This window comes from Phalaenopsis equestris, unplaced genomic scaffold, assembly GCF_001263595.1.
Source record: "Phalaenopsis equestris unplaced genomic scaffold, ASM126359v1 Scaffold000107, whole genome shotgun sequence".
NCBI classification, from domain to species: domain Eukaryota; kingdom Viridiplantae; phylum Streptophyta; class Magnoliopsida; order Asparagales; family Orchidaceae; genus Phalaenopsis; species Phalaenopsis equestris.
In genome coordinates, this window is record NW_018164549.1 from 846,508 (window position 1) to 859,865 (window position 13,358).

General features: G+C 35.3%; 1 protein-coding gene across 2 annotated transcripts in view; it reads right to left on the reverse strand.

The window, feature by feature from the left end:
• Positions 1–13,358, reverse strand: part of LOC110020803 (J domain-containing protein required for chloroplast accumulation response 1) — a 19,621-nt gene extending 6,263 nt beyond the window's left edge. Inside the window, exons 1-10 of one of the 2 annotated variants that reach the window (XM_020719047.1) lie at positions 12,570–13,358; positions 9,920–10,557; positions 9,656–9,790; positions 9,185–9,567; positions 8,940–9,039; positions 4,699–4,772; positions 3,095–3,151; positions 2,665–2,730; positions 2,499–2,576; positions 1,059–1,235 (exon numbers count right to left, since the gene is read on the reverse strand). In XM_020719047.1, the coding sequence (XP_020574706.1) occupies positions 1,059–1,235; positions 2,499–2,576; positions 2,665–2,730; positions 3,095–3,151; positions 4,699–4,772; positions 8,940–9,039; positions 9,185–9,567; positions 9,656–9,790; positions 9,920–10,557; positions 12,570–13,045 (2,184 nt within the window). In that variant the 5' untranslated portion in view covers positions 13,046–13,358. The remainder of the gene's footprint in view (positions 1–1,058; positions 1,236–2,498; positions 2,577–2,664; positions 2,731–3,094; positions 3,152–4,698; positions 4,773–8,939; positions 9,040–9,184; positions 9,568–9,655; positions 9,791–9,919; positions 10,558–12,569) is intronic. The other variant, XM_020719048.1, reaches the window with a different exon arrangement.

Here is a 13,358-nt window from a genome sequence, read left to right on the forward strand (position 1 = left end):
AGTGCCGCGTGTGGGGGAAGAGGAGGGCGAGCCTGTTCGTGAATGGCAGAGGGGACGCGGGAGCTAGGACTTCGATCGAGCCACGGGATTGAGTGGGGAGAGAGGTTAGCGTGGTTTAGGTGAAATAAGGTTAAGGATTAAAATTAATATTATAAGTAATAATATAAATATAAAAGAATTTAATATTTCAAAAAATAAGAATTTGATTTGTACATTTTTTTATTCGTGCGTCACGGCATAACAAAATGGATGTCCTTTTTAGTTAATTTTGACGTTTCAGACACGTTGGCGTGATATGTTTCATCGTCGGAGGTTATTTTGACGAATTCATCGATTTGTGTGCAATTTGCTCGTGTTCGGAAATTATAGCAATATGGATGTCTTTTCTTGCTAAAATTGATGTCCAGGACATGTTGGCGTAGTCCATTTTGTCGTCAGAGGTCGTCCGGAGAAGTTCGCATTTTCATCCATCCTTTAAGCTCGATTCTAGTCCGATCTTGTACAACTTAGTGAATTTTGTGCATTTTGTGTGTGTGTGTGTGAAGATAAAGTCTAAAAATATTTTTCTAGGGCTTGAGATCCTATTGGAACTTCTCCTTGAGTCTCCACATGATAGCCCTTAACCACTCGACCATACGACGATGGTTTTGAGATCATCAATGCGAGACATCACAAGAGAAATAGGAAGTGACTGAAATTTCTAAGGGGATGGATTCCAATAATAGTTTTCTAAGATAGTCAATAGGAACCCCTAGAGCTAAATCCTAGGATCCTAAAGAAAAGAGTAATGACCTCAAAATGAGATCAACAGCAGACCACTTAAATTCTTATCTATTTATATATTTAACACCTAAACTTAATTTTTTACATATATGCCACCTTACCCACGATGAAAAAGTGTATTTCATGTTTTAAAGGTATATTTTATGTGACACGAAAGATCCGGGTGGTATATATTAAAAAAAAAACAAAGTTTAGGTATTAGGCATGTAAATACATAAGAATTAGGTGGTATGTATGTAAATTGCATGTATTCCATATGAGATTAGGTAAAATACCTGCAAAATGTCAAAAACCTTTTCTGCGATATACTTTTGGTTGGATGAAGCGCCCTTTTGCTGTAGTTTATCTGGATGAAGGCACAACAACGCCTTCTGGTATGCTTTCCTCACGGATGCTCCTTCTATTATATTCACCAGTGGAACCTGTTTCCATCCACTCTCTGGCCAAAGAACCTTAAAAAAATAATAACAACATAATAATCTGCATCAAAGTTTGAAAGAAAGTCAACGCAAAACATGCAATAGGAAAAAGTTTAACTAGGTAAAAAAAAGGGACAATGATTAAGTAATTACGCATATAACACCCAAAGTTTCATATTTGCACTTACAACACCTTGGTGTCATAAACCTATGCAAGAAAAAGATCTATTTCACTTTTAAAAAGTGATATTTTTTAGGTGATTTTAACGATTCGAGTGCTGTGTGTGTACAAATGAAATCCCAGATGTGAGATGTGTAAATACATAAGAGTTGTGTGCGATGTATGTAAATGCCCCTTTATAAAGGTTATTAGTCCAGGATAGAACAAGCTCTACTTTGTAAGTTGTTGACCGTATTTCCCTACGACTATGATCAAGCGAGACTACAATAGGAAACAACCCTGAAAACACAATCAAGGATTTCATCATTTTCTAGAAGATCATGCTTGACAAAGGTGTGTCACAGGACTCCTTTAGGCAGGGATAGTTCTCACGGGTTATGAAAAACTTTATTCAGAGGTTACCTATGGAGTTAGCCTTTACACGTTTAACGAAAAACTTGCGCTAGCCTAATATTTATAATTGTTTTGGATGAATGGGAGAATTTTAGGCACAATGAAGTTGTTGTAGCACCTGATCAACCAGAACCGATCAAAGTTTCATTATGTTTTAGTAAAGCTGAAAATTTTGGACAACTCTAATGTATTTACATATCCAACAACTAAATTTTTAAATTTACAAGCAAAACACTCAAATCCTTCACATCACATAAAAAATGACACCATTTTTTTACATTTTGAAAGTGAAATACTCATGTTCTTGCATACATTTAAGATACAAAATGCTATAAATGTGTATATCAAACTTTAGGTGTTAGATTTGTAAAGACATAAGAATTAGGTGCATGTATGTAAATTTCCCTTTAATTCATCAATTCGGCGGTTAAAAAAACATTCATGAGAAAAAGACTGGTGACAACAAATTGTTGCATATATTGTAAAAAAAAAAAAGAAATAAACAGAAATAAACAGAATAATTCCCCAAATAATTCCCCAAGTATTCATGCATTGTAGACATTTGATGACAGGAGAAAATTCTAATTTTTAAAATATTATCAGATGCAGGCTTTGAATGTGCCACACAGGACACTTCGCATAAAAAGAGTGATATGTATTTCACTAATGTTAACAATGACAGGAGAAATCATTTTAGTTGCTAAAAACATAGGAGGGCTTACAAGTTGTAAGGTTGAGAGCAGTGATCTAATATTTCCTTCCTTCCCTCTTGACCACTGCCGTATCTTAGCATCCAAGTCCTGGAGCAAAAGCAGATAATTACAAGTCATTGGAATAACACTTCCTCAAACAAAACCAAAATGGGTATATTTGTAAATGAATTGTCACTTTAATCTGGTCTTGTTGTGGACTATTTTGTACCGCTTCAGTCTGGTTTACCATCAACTGTTGTACCTGCATGGAAACAAAATATAATAAGAAGATTTACATACATGTAGTTACATGTCTAACATCTAAGCTTCAGCTTTTACATGCATGCCACCATATCTAAGCATGAAAAGGTGTGTTTTACTTTTAACAAGTTAAAATGGTGGTATTTTTTATGTGATATGAAAAAGATTGGAGTGGTAAAAATATAAAAAGTTTAGATGATAGATATAAATACATAGGTATTGAGTGGTATGTGTGTAGATGCTCCGATATATTAATATACTTCATGGGCTAGTCCATAAAATAATTAATGACACATTTGTACGGGTCTGTAACACAAGGTCGAACAATAGAAGTCATTTGAGTTTAGTTGTGAAATCAAGCATACATTTTTCAAGGCGATAACCTGTAAAGTACTGATCACTTCTCGGTCACAATTATGATGCTGAAATTAAAAAAAAAAACTATTAGATATCTTGTGGAATTAGTAGAGAACCGTTAAATATGACAAATTTGTCATGCAAATTTCCTCTCAAAATCATTGTCAACTGACTTCAATGACATGTAGTGACCGTTGTAGATCTCATATTACTTCTCTACTTCTCTATTAGGCATATTGACTAAGGTTTGAGGCTTTGGTTTGATACAAACATTGTAATTTAAGGGTTTTTAATATTACAGTCATAGTGCACAGATTCTAGAAGCGTGAAGCTTTTACTTTGTGATCCGAAGTATTCATTGAAGGATTCATCAACTACATCAAAGTTTGGCATACTGCAACAATTTGGAATACCAAAACACTGGATGCCAATGAATTTACTCATTATCAGACGATGTTTAAGGGAAGATTTACATTTGTTGAGAAGAGGAGATTAAATTTAAATAATTGTTAAGTACCTGGATAAACTAGAAGCTTAGCATAAATAGATGAAAGATTTATGTTTACAAAATCATTTGAAGTCAACAGCTGAAATCAGACGTCCAAAGAATATATCTACGGAGAAAATCAAATATGTTGGTATGGACCATAAAAGTTCCGATTTTTATGGAGGAAACAAAGACATGAACTAAAGTGCAATATATCTCAATTTGCTTGAGCTAGTGCCGATGGACCAAATTAGATCAATTAGCATCTGGATAAAGTCTTTTGGATCAAACAACATCTAAGAATGATTTGATCAATCAAATATGATGTCAAATGAGGCTTAACCGAATTGGACCGATCTGACCATTTGTTATCCTTAAGTGCGCGTACAACTTACAAGGAAGAGCTTCTGGACGACCCTACGGAGTAAATGTCGTATGCCACCAAGGGATCAACAAACCAATGCCTATGGCAGCGATATCTGGCAAGGAGATGGTTAGTGGCCTCCATTCACACATAAATATCTTCATTTGGTCACAATAATACCCAAAATTTAGATATTTGGGATTGTGTGTCATTTACATTATTAACTCAATGTAACTCATTTGTCTTGAAACACTCCCAAAAAGATGAAAAATAATACACAAACATTCTTCATCAACATTAGTAATGTTTTAGCATAACCTGCATGAGGTGGTGACCAACCTCGATCGAACAAGAATAATAGCCTTTTTAACTGCCCTAAATACCACCATTAATATCATTCTTGAGTGACAATGTAAGTCATATATCATCCCATATTAATATGCAGTAGCCCATTGTCTCGCTATGAAGAAGAAATTGTGCAAAATTATTTTATCTGGATTTGCATAAAGAATTACCAATTATAATTGCAAAACGGTATTAAGTTTGAAGACTGGCAACTCTGGTATAAAAGTTTAGCCCTGAATACCCATGTCTAAATAATCTTCTTCCTTAAAATGCACTGAAAAAAATATAGCTTTGATAATAGCTGTAAGAAGTTTGCTTGACCGTTTTCAAAAAGACTCATGACATACAAAAGCGTCGTAGTATGATAAATTGATAGAATGCAGGAAATAAATTTAAAAAATTGAAAATTGGCATACCAGATACGCCTCAAAATCTTCAAGAATATTCTCCTCATGTAATACTGCATCACCAAGGACTTCGGAAAGTGGATCTGAAATTCAACACTGGGCATAAGAAGGCATATTTACAATATCAAACACAACATATTGAAAAGTAAAAAAACAAGTAAATGCAGGATAATGATCAGTCTAAAAGTCTTCTTTAAGGATGTATTATGTATATATATATTTTTTCTTTGATAATAAAGACAATTGATGACTTTTATCTTTGCCTGGATGCCTTTGCATTAACATTTGGATTATTTGGTCGTTAGTTTTAATAGCTTTTACTCTAAGAGAGCTAAGGCAACTTATGATTAGCTAATTCTTGTAAAATTAAATAATAATTAGTAGTGTTTCCTTCTCCCTTCCAAGGTTTTCATTCACCCTCCCCCATCTTTTGAAACCTTGTTCTCGTTTTGTGCTAGGCCAACATAATCTCTTCCCATTACAAACTTTAAAACTCGTGATAAATAAACACAAAAAAAGTTCCAGCTGGATTTATTATAAAGGCGCCATAGTGAAGGCCGTGTTAGAAAATGTGGTTAAGGAATTGTAACAATTCTTTGAACAAGTTCTGCAAGTGTACCTTAAAGTTCATTGAAGAATTGCTACTATGTCCAGTTTAGGGATCAACCAAACTGAAGAGATCCATGCAGACAAACCTTTCCATCAAGTTTTTCAAACACTTTAAGAGGGCCCATTCATACCATCATCATCATTACGACCATCATCATCCTAAGAATAATTGTGTGATAAAAATTTATGGAGGTAGAGTAAGGGTTTCTTGTCTTAGTGTTGCACAAAAATTTACACACAAAAATAAGACAAGTTCACCGAAGATGCCAAAGTTTTTAAATATGAATGAGAAAAAACCCCGATGCCTATTTCACTATATTTCTATTTCACTATATTCGTAAAATTACGTAAGTCCATTCTTTCTCTCAATTGGAAAACATAAGATTAGAAAGTTTGGATTGGTATTTTGAGATTGGCATTTTGACATCTTATGAATATGGTTAAGAGTAGTGGTAAAGCAAGTAAGGGTGATGATGGTGGTTAGAAAATTGACATCACTTGAAAGAAGTCTGCATTGCCAATAAATGGTGCTGACCAAAAGACAACCCTTGGGTGACAACAGTCGTGGGATAAAAGATGGATGGCAGTAATCGCATGAAGGAAATTGAGTGATAGAGATGGATTGATGATGTTGCCAATAATGATTGCAGGCGTCAATCGGCTTTGAGTTCATCAAATTTTTAATCTTCCACAAATTTTAAGTTCATTTCATTTAGAGAATAATGGTCCACTTATAATTTTTTTTAGTGCTATTTTGATAATCTTGGTCAAAGTCCCTAAAAACTCCATCAAACACCCCAAATTGATTCCTTTATCATAGATCTTTTTCTATCGAATAGTACCATAAAATTTAAGTTTTCATGAGCTCATTAGATCCCGCTCATCAAAATACTAACTTTTTCATAATCATGCAAGATTGAGAGATCGTTTAGACTTATTCTATCAAATAGTACCATAAAATTTTCAATGCTTAAAGTGCTTGATTTAAGCTTGTTGAATTCAAATCAGATCACGGCTAGCATCCTTGGACTCATCTCATCAAAATATTTTTTTGGACTATAAGTTTGCTAAAATCGAAGTTCGGATGGTTTAAAATTTAATTTCAAAATTTATGCATTGAATTCATATCAAATCACGACTGGTATCGAGATTTGTGATTGATCAAATAAATTGTCTAAAAACATATCATTTGTCCATTATTTTCAAAAGTCAAAATCTATGTAGTACAAAAATAAATTTGAACTTTAAATAATCACAACACAACAATAAAAAAAAAAAATTTATGAGGTGCAACCACAAATTGGACATTAATGTAAATTTTCCCTCAATGTGACAAACAAAGTCTCACATTAATTGTAATTTTAACCTTCCTTAAAGTTGCCACATCTATTAAAATAAAATTTATCCCAAAAGAAAAAGCTTAAGAAACTTTAAAATTCCTTGAAATGGCTGTAGAGGCTCAACACTTTAAAAGTGTCAAAATTGAAGAGCCCTATAAATGCAGAGAAAGACCTATCCAGACCTACTTTTTAGCCTGAACTTGAGTGAGTGGTCGAACTATCATGGCAAACATTGCTACCAGCGTACTAGACACACCGCTTAAGTGCATAGTTTACCCCTTTTATCAAAAAAATAAACCTTTTTAATAAAGTATTTTATAGAGACTTAACGCTAAAGAAATTGTTGAAATTTTTTAAAATAATTTTTTTTAATTTTTGTAAAACTATTAAAAAAATCTCATTTTCATTTCTCGACCTAACCGATGGGGTAAGGGGAGATGTTAGTTCTCCCTATGTAGAATCTAACTCTACTTTATAAGAGGTATGATACAGCCATATATAAAAAAATTTGTTAGTTCCCCTTTACAAGCTCCAGTTCTACTCTTTAACAAGGCATAACACAATTCTTTATAAATGAAACTCAGGTGACAATCAAGGTTCGCAATTCTTATGGCGGGCCTTCAGTCTTCCTCTTGAAAGGGGATTGACTGTCACCATTTAGGAGAAATGGATCTAAGGAGAAAAATTGTAAATGGTGGCCAAAATTTGCAATCACTAAATGATAGCATCTTAATCTCCTCTAAAAGGAGGTTAATTGTCTATGTTTAAATAAATTAAATCCAGGGAAATTTTTTTTACATCATTTTGAGGCTCTAGTTATTCTCTATGAGTTATTTGTCCTCAAAATATAGTGATTGATACAGCAATGTGCTCTTGACGTGGCAATGCAAAAAGGATAATGAAGATAGTTCACTTACCAAAAAAAGGTGTAATTCATACAAGAACCTGAATTCTCGGTTTTTTAATGAGTTCCAAGCATGTCTCTGCACTATGTCTAAAAACAGAAATTTATATGCATGACGGACAATTCTTATGTACTTACATATCTAACACCTAAACTTTATTATTTACATCTATAATGCTTTGGTGTTATAAGGCTATGCATAAAAAGTTGTATTTCACTTGTAAAAAGTTAGCAATAGTGGTCTTTTTGATGTGATGTTAAGATTTGAGTGTTATTCATGTAAGTAATAAAGTTTAGGTGTTAGATCTGTAAATATATATGTGTGGTATGTATGTAAATGCCCCTTCTAGAAATTTCGGTATGATAGTTTTGTTAACTGATCATTTATGTATATGCTATTCTAAAATTTTTCACAAAATTGTAGCCGTTCTATTTTTGGCAGAATTTTTATTTTCAAATGTCTTGGAGTAGAGATTTTTAATGTTCCGACTTCAATGAATTTCGACAATGAAATTAGTTGTAATAAAAAAAAATTTCTTTTGTGAATAAAATAATATTTTTAGCCTCATAAAGTTTTTCATGTATATTGACCTTACTTTTAGTGAGATCAACCCATTTCCCTCTCTTAGTTTATAGGATCTAGCTCTCTCACCAAACCCTTAGTGGACATTTTTAGTGAATATGTGGACCCTTCAACCCTAAAACACCAAAACTCAACCCAAAGCCTTAGGACCCACCTTACAAGCCTTTAGATCCAATCTTAACTCACCTCAAGTCAGGTTGACTTAGTTGATCCAATTTGACTTAATCAACCCTTGGCGCCCATGTGAGGACCACTAAAACAATTGAACTCAACACTTAAATATTTGATTTCTAACGAACTTAACTAGTTTATAAGCCATTTATCATCTTTTTTCCAAATAAAATTCTCTTCATTTCTTTATTTACTTAAGCTGTAGAAGTAATCCTCTTCTCATTCGATGTTTAAAAGCATATGGTATCAAACTATAAATCATTCGCTCACTTTTCAACTTTAAAAATCTGACAAATTCTATAACTTGAGAATGATATAAAATTAAAACTTTTCAAGTCATGTTAAGCCAGTGTAAGAGTCAAATAGCATAAGAAAAAATAAATACCATATCTATAATGTATTAATTTGAATAAGCTTTCTTTGGAATAGTTGGCAATAGAATGATATGGCTTGTGACTACTAAGGCTCCATTTGGTGGAGCTTCGGTTGTTTTTAAATTTTGTTCAATTGTTTTTTTTCAGAAAGCCATGTTTGAAAGTTATATGGAAAAGGTGGCGGCTTGTAAAAAAACGGAGGTTTCTCAAAAGTATTTCCATAAAAGTGTTGCAGCCAAAAAGGGGAGGAGTATAAAATAGAAACCAACCAGATTGTGGAGGTAAGACTTCAATCGTTTTTTCTGAAGGATGACCATCACAAGAAATGCCGGACTTATCTTCCTCTGCTTTTTCCATACCTTGATTTTCCTGAAACAATTTGAATTTTACAAAGGAATCTTAGCTTCATGGATTATAGTTAAATGGAATGAGTATTGATTTAAATAAAAAATGTATTGATATGCATTACATATGAGTCAAAACTACAATAATTTAAAACATGTAGATGACATACAATGGCATTAGGAAAGTCAAATAATGATACGTTCTTATTCCCACTTTTCCCCTGCGATTTATCCTCCCCGATAGTGGAGACATGGGCCGCTTCAACAACTTTGTTTAGTTTGTTCTCTTCACCTTTAGACCTACGAACTAACATTTCAAAAGCACCTTTTCTTTTGGGGGAGCCATCCTGATTGAATTTTTTTATGAATTCTTTAACTTTCCCCTTAACTTTGCCTCCTTGTGTTTTAACTTCTGAAAAGGTGGGAGTATCATGCAATGTGGTACAATTTACTTCACAAGAAACTAGCCTACTTTCCATTTGACGCTGCTGCTTTTTCTGACTTTTTGAATGCGCTTCCCTTTCTTTAACATGTCTAGGTATATTATCTCTTCCTAAAAGAAAAAAAAAATAACAGTAACGTTTACTCTATTTGATATGAGATGAAATTAAATTGTGTAGCTACCTATTGACAATACTCACTCTGTTTTTCTATATCATCATCAAACAGCTCACTAAGGCATTTCAACCCATGAATTTGTTCATTCGCAGAACTTGTATTAGAATTTTCGTCAAACCATGGAGCTGAAGTTTTTTCACCCTGATTGCCACATTTGTCTGTCATCATAAACACCCAATACCTGGTTAAGCCTTTTTTAACATTCAAGAATAGTCATATCTTGTTTGGGAAGCACATTAATTAAATGATGGATGAAAACCAAAAAATAAAAGATAGATAACAGTGACCTGTTGTTTTATTTGTATCATCTTTGAGAAGCTCGGGACCAAACTCGATATGTGAAAGGCCTTTAGCAGTAGTTGCTACATAACCGGCTTCCTTCTTGTCTGATTTCTTCACTTGGGTAACAATTTCAGATTCAAAAGCTTTACTAGCAGCAGAGAAATAATCACAGTTGGAAGGTAGCTCAACTTCCTGAACAATAATCTCAGGAAATCTTGCGAGTCTTCCTTCAAATTCATTTCTTTCTTTAGAATCAGAGGGCATGACAAGCATAACCCCTTTTCCCGCCCATTTGTATATAGAAAAATGAAACTTCTGATTACTGACATAATCCTCTAAGCTGCTTGAATTCTTTTCAGTTTGGCTTTCAACTGTTTGGAAAGCAGGTTCAATGGTGTCTAGCAAAGCTTCAAAGCTCGAAGAACTTCGACGAGATAATGTGCTTTTGCGATAGGAAGAATACCCTTTGTTACTTTGATCTTCATGGCCTACAACTGATTGTGTTGTACCAGTTGAAGAAGCATTAGGAGATAAGGGAAAATTGAAAGCATCAGTTCGATCATCCTCATTTCTAAAAACAGACTGCTGGGTTTGGGAACTGAATGATGGATGGGTCAAACCTTTATCCATCTTTTCTGATAAACTGATAATTACATAGTCATGATCAAAACTTAAAAGGGAGAAAATAGTAAAAGATGAATTCTTTCCCCATAATAAATTAAAATATAATGGGAAACAAACAAGCCCTTATTCAAAGCTTGGGATGATAATAAGATAAGTGAATAGACCGGGATTCTATTGTTTAAAATGTTAAAATGAAACAAAATAACTTAATTAATTCAATTTTGACATGCAAACAATCTAATAAATTTAAGTTTGCTTTAGAGAATTCTGTCACACAACATTGAAATCATGGCATAAGATGACAAGAATATGCCTACGAGCGGTTAGTGAAAGTGGAAAAGCATGAAAAATGCATGCTTTCTTCCTCAAATACTATTTCAAAGATTGTAAATGCATGAAGGTTTCTTACTAATTAATAAAAAGTTACAATTTGAACAAACTAAATATAAAAGCTGGTGGAGCATTGAACAGATAGAATCAAAGTTTCAATTCAAATGATCCAAATTTTGAACTTAGTGTAGTGTAAAATTTTAACAAGAACATTTCGAGGAACAAAAACTACTTCATGGTGTAATGGGTAGTGAGTATTAGGTTGTTAGTAGGTTATTAGTGAGTCTTTATGTTTTCTTGTAGGATATAAATAAGCCTTTTAGGATGACTTTGGGCATCATGAAAATAGCAAAATGAAATCCATGAGCTCTAGCTCAAATCCCTTCTCCCTCTTTACCAAGAGCTTGAGACACGCAACAAATTGCCTAGTTATCTCTTTTAATGCAATAGTTTTACCTTTTTTGCGATTTTCCGGGTTTTGTTGGTATTAAATGGTTCCTTCATTAACCTCTCCATCAGATGCCTCACCAGTGCCACAATTTTCACCTCCCTTTCCCGTCGCATCAATATTGATTGCCTAATATCTACCAACCTGACATGAAAACAGTGTTTTGCATCCTCAACAATTATTGCCTCGACATCTACCCATAGTTACTGAATCTGAGGCACCAAGTGCGTCTCACACAGATTCTTATCTACTGCCCCATTCGCCAAATATACAGACATTGTCATATCCAAGCTCTCTCCATTGCTAGATCCTTCTTCCCCACAGCAACATCATGGCTAGATTCAACTTCTGCAATCCAAATCACAGCCTAATCTACCTTGCTTTTTTCCATTTGCAGCTCATATCCCTGCTATCAAATCCCTTCTTGTCCAAACCGAAATCCAAGCATGCCACCACCTCATATCTGGAACTTATATCAAGACTCATTTCCGCTCATCCACTTGCAGACCCTGCGAACCTTCAACAAGTCACCCAAATCCAATTTATCATCCAAAGATCTCATCAAATTTCCCATTCCCAAGCCTCCCTCGTATTTAATGTCTCTTGCTTCCTCTTGACCATGCCACGATTTACTCAACTTAAGGTTACGGTCGATATGAAGGTGTAGGGGGAATAAATCCCGTGATGAGTATTTCATGAGTATTATGTTGTTATTAGGTTATTAACGAGACTTCATGCTTTCTAGTAGGTTATAAATAATCCTCTTAAGAAGAGTGGGAGCATAACTAAAGCACATATGTGAAATCCTTGAGCTTTGTCTGAAATCTTTCCCCGCCCCCACAGGAGTTGTGGGAATCCTAAAATTACCCAAATCCATTATTCACCTTCTACCAGAAGCTATAGACATATAGGTTAACATCATACTGTCAAAAGCGTTTTTTAGACCAATGGAGATGAAGTTCTGAAGTAGTTTAATCTATTAAATATTGGTTAACATCATACTGTCAAGAGCTAGCAGCTAACAGCAATAACATTTGAAGCAAAGCACCAACCTAGGTCATCTGCCATAAAAGTTTTATGAAAATCAAAAGACAATAAAGTCAATTTCTATAATTGAAAGATCAACAACAATAATGTTTTTTACAAGGTATAACTTCATCTTCCACTAGAACTCTGGAAAGGGGTTATGTTCAATGAAGGAGTAAAATAAGCACTAAACTCTAAAACAAAGAAGAGAAAATTCAGTCAAGCACCTGAACTGTGGGAGCGAGGATACTCCAAACGACGTCGGCCACCTAATCGGCGTTGGCTTATTAGGACTGTTGATCCTTGAGCCCGGAGACGATTGTAAAGCCTCCCGATCACCTCTCCTCGGCGACGAACAGCTAGAATCGCTAGTCTGGAAAATATCACTGTAGAAATCATCTCCCAACTGCCTCCGACCCGACCCACTCCCATGGCCAAACACCGGCTTCTCCCCCGACCCGAGACGCGAGCGGTAACACTCCACGGAGTCCTCCCGTTCTAAACTCGCCCTAGAGCACAAATCAATTGAATCAGCGCGGCTTCGCCGAGATTCGTAGAGCTTCGACCGCCTTGGAGGCCCCCCAAAGACGTCGTGGAAGTCGATGTCCGAGTTCCGGCGCTGCGTGCTCAATACGGCGCCGGAGAAAGGGTCTCGAGGGGCGTAGCCGACGAGGATCCGCTCCCTCTCGGAGATGATTTCCATTAGGTGGGTATCTCTGAACGTCAGCTAAGGTTCCAAGAAGAGGAGAATGAGAGGGTATCTGAAGAGCAGCATGTGGACGGGAAGTGAGGAGAAGATTTCGGGAGAAGATAACGGGAGGTTGAGGGGAGTCTCCCCCATCATCTTCATGGACCCGCAAGCTTTCGGAACGCAGTGGTTTGGCACCGGATGATTCCAAGCTAGAGATGGGTCCCGGAGAAGCTCGGCTTGCGGTCACCTTCCGGCGAGGTGGCGGAGGAGGACATTCGGCGTTGCCAGCTCAGCGACGGTGAGGTTACCGTAGGACGCTTTCAGT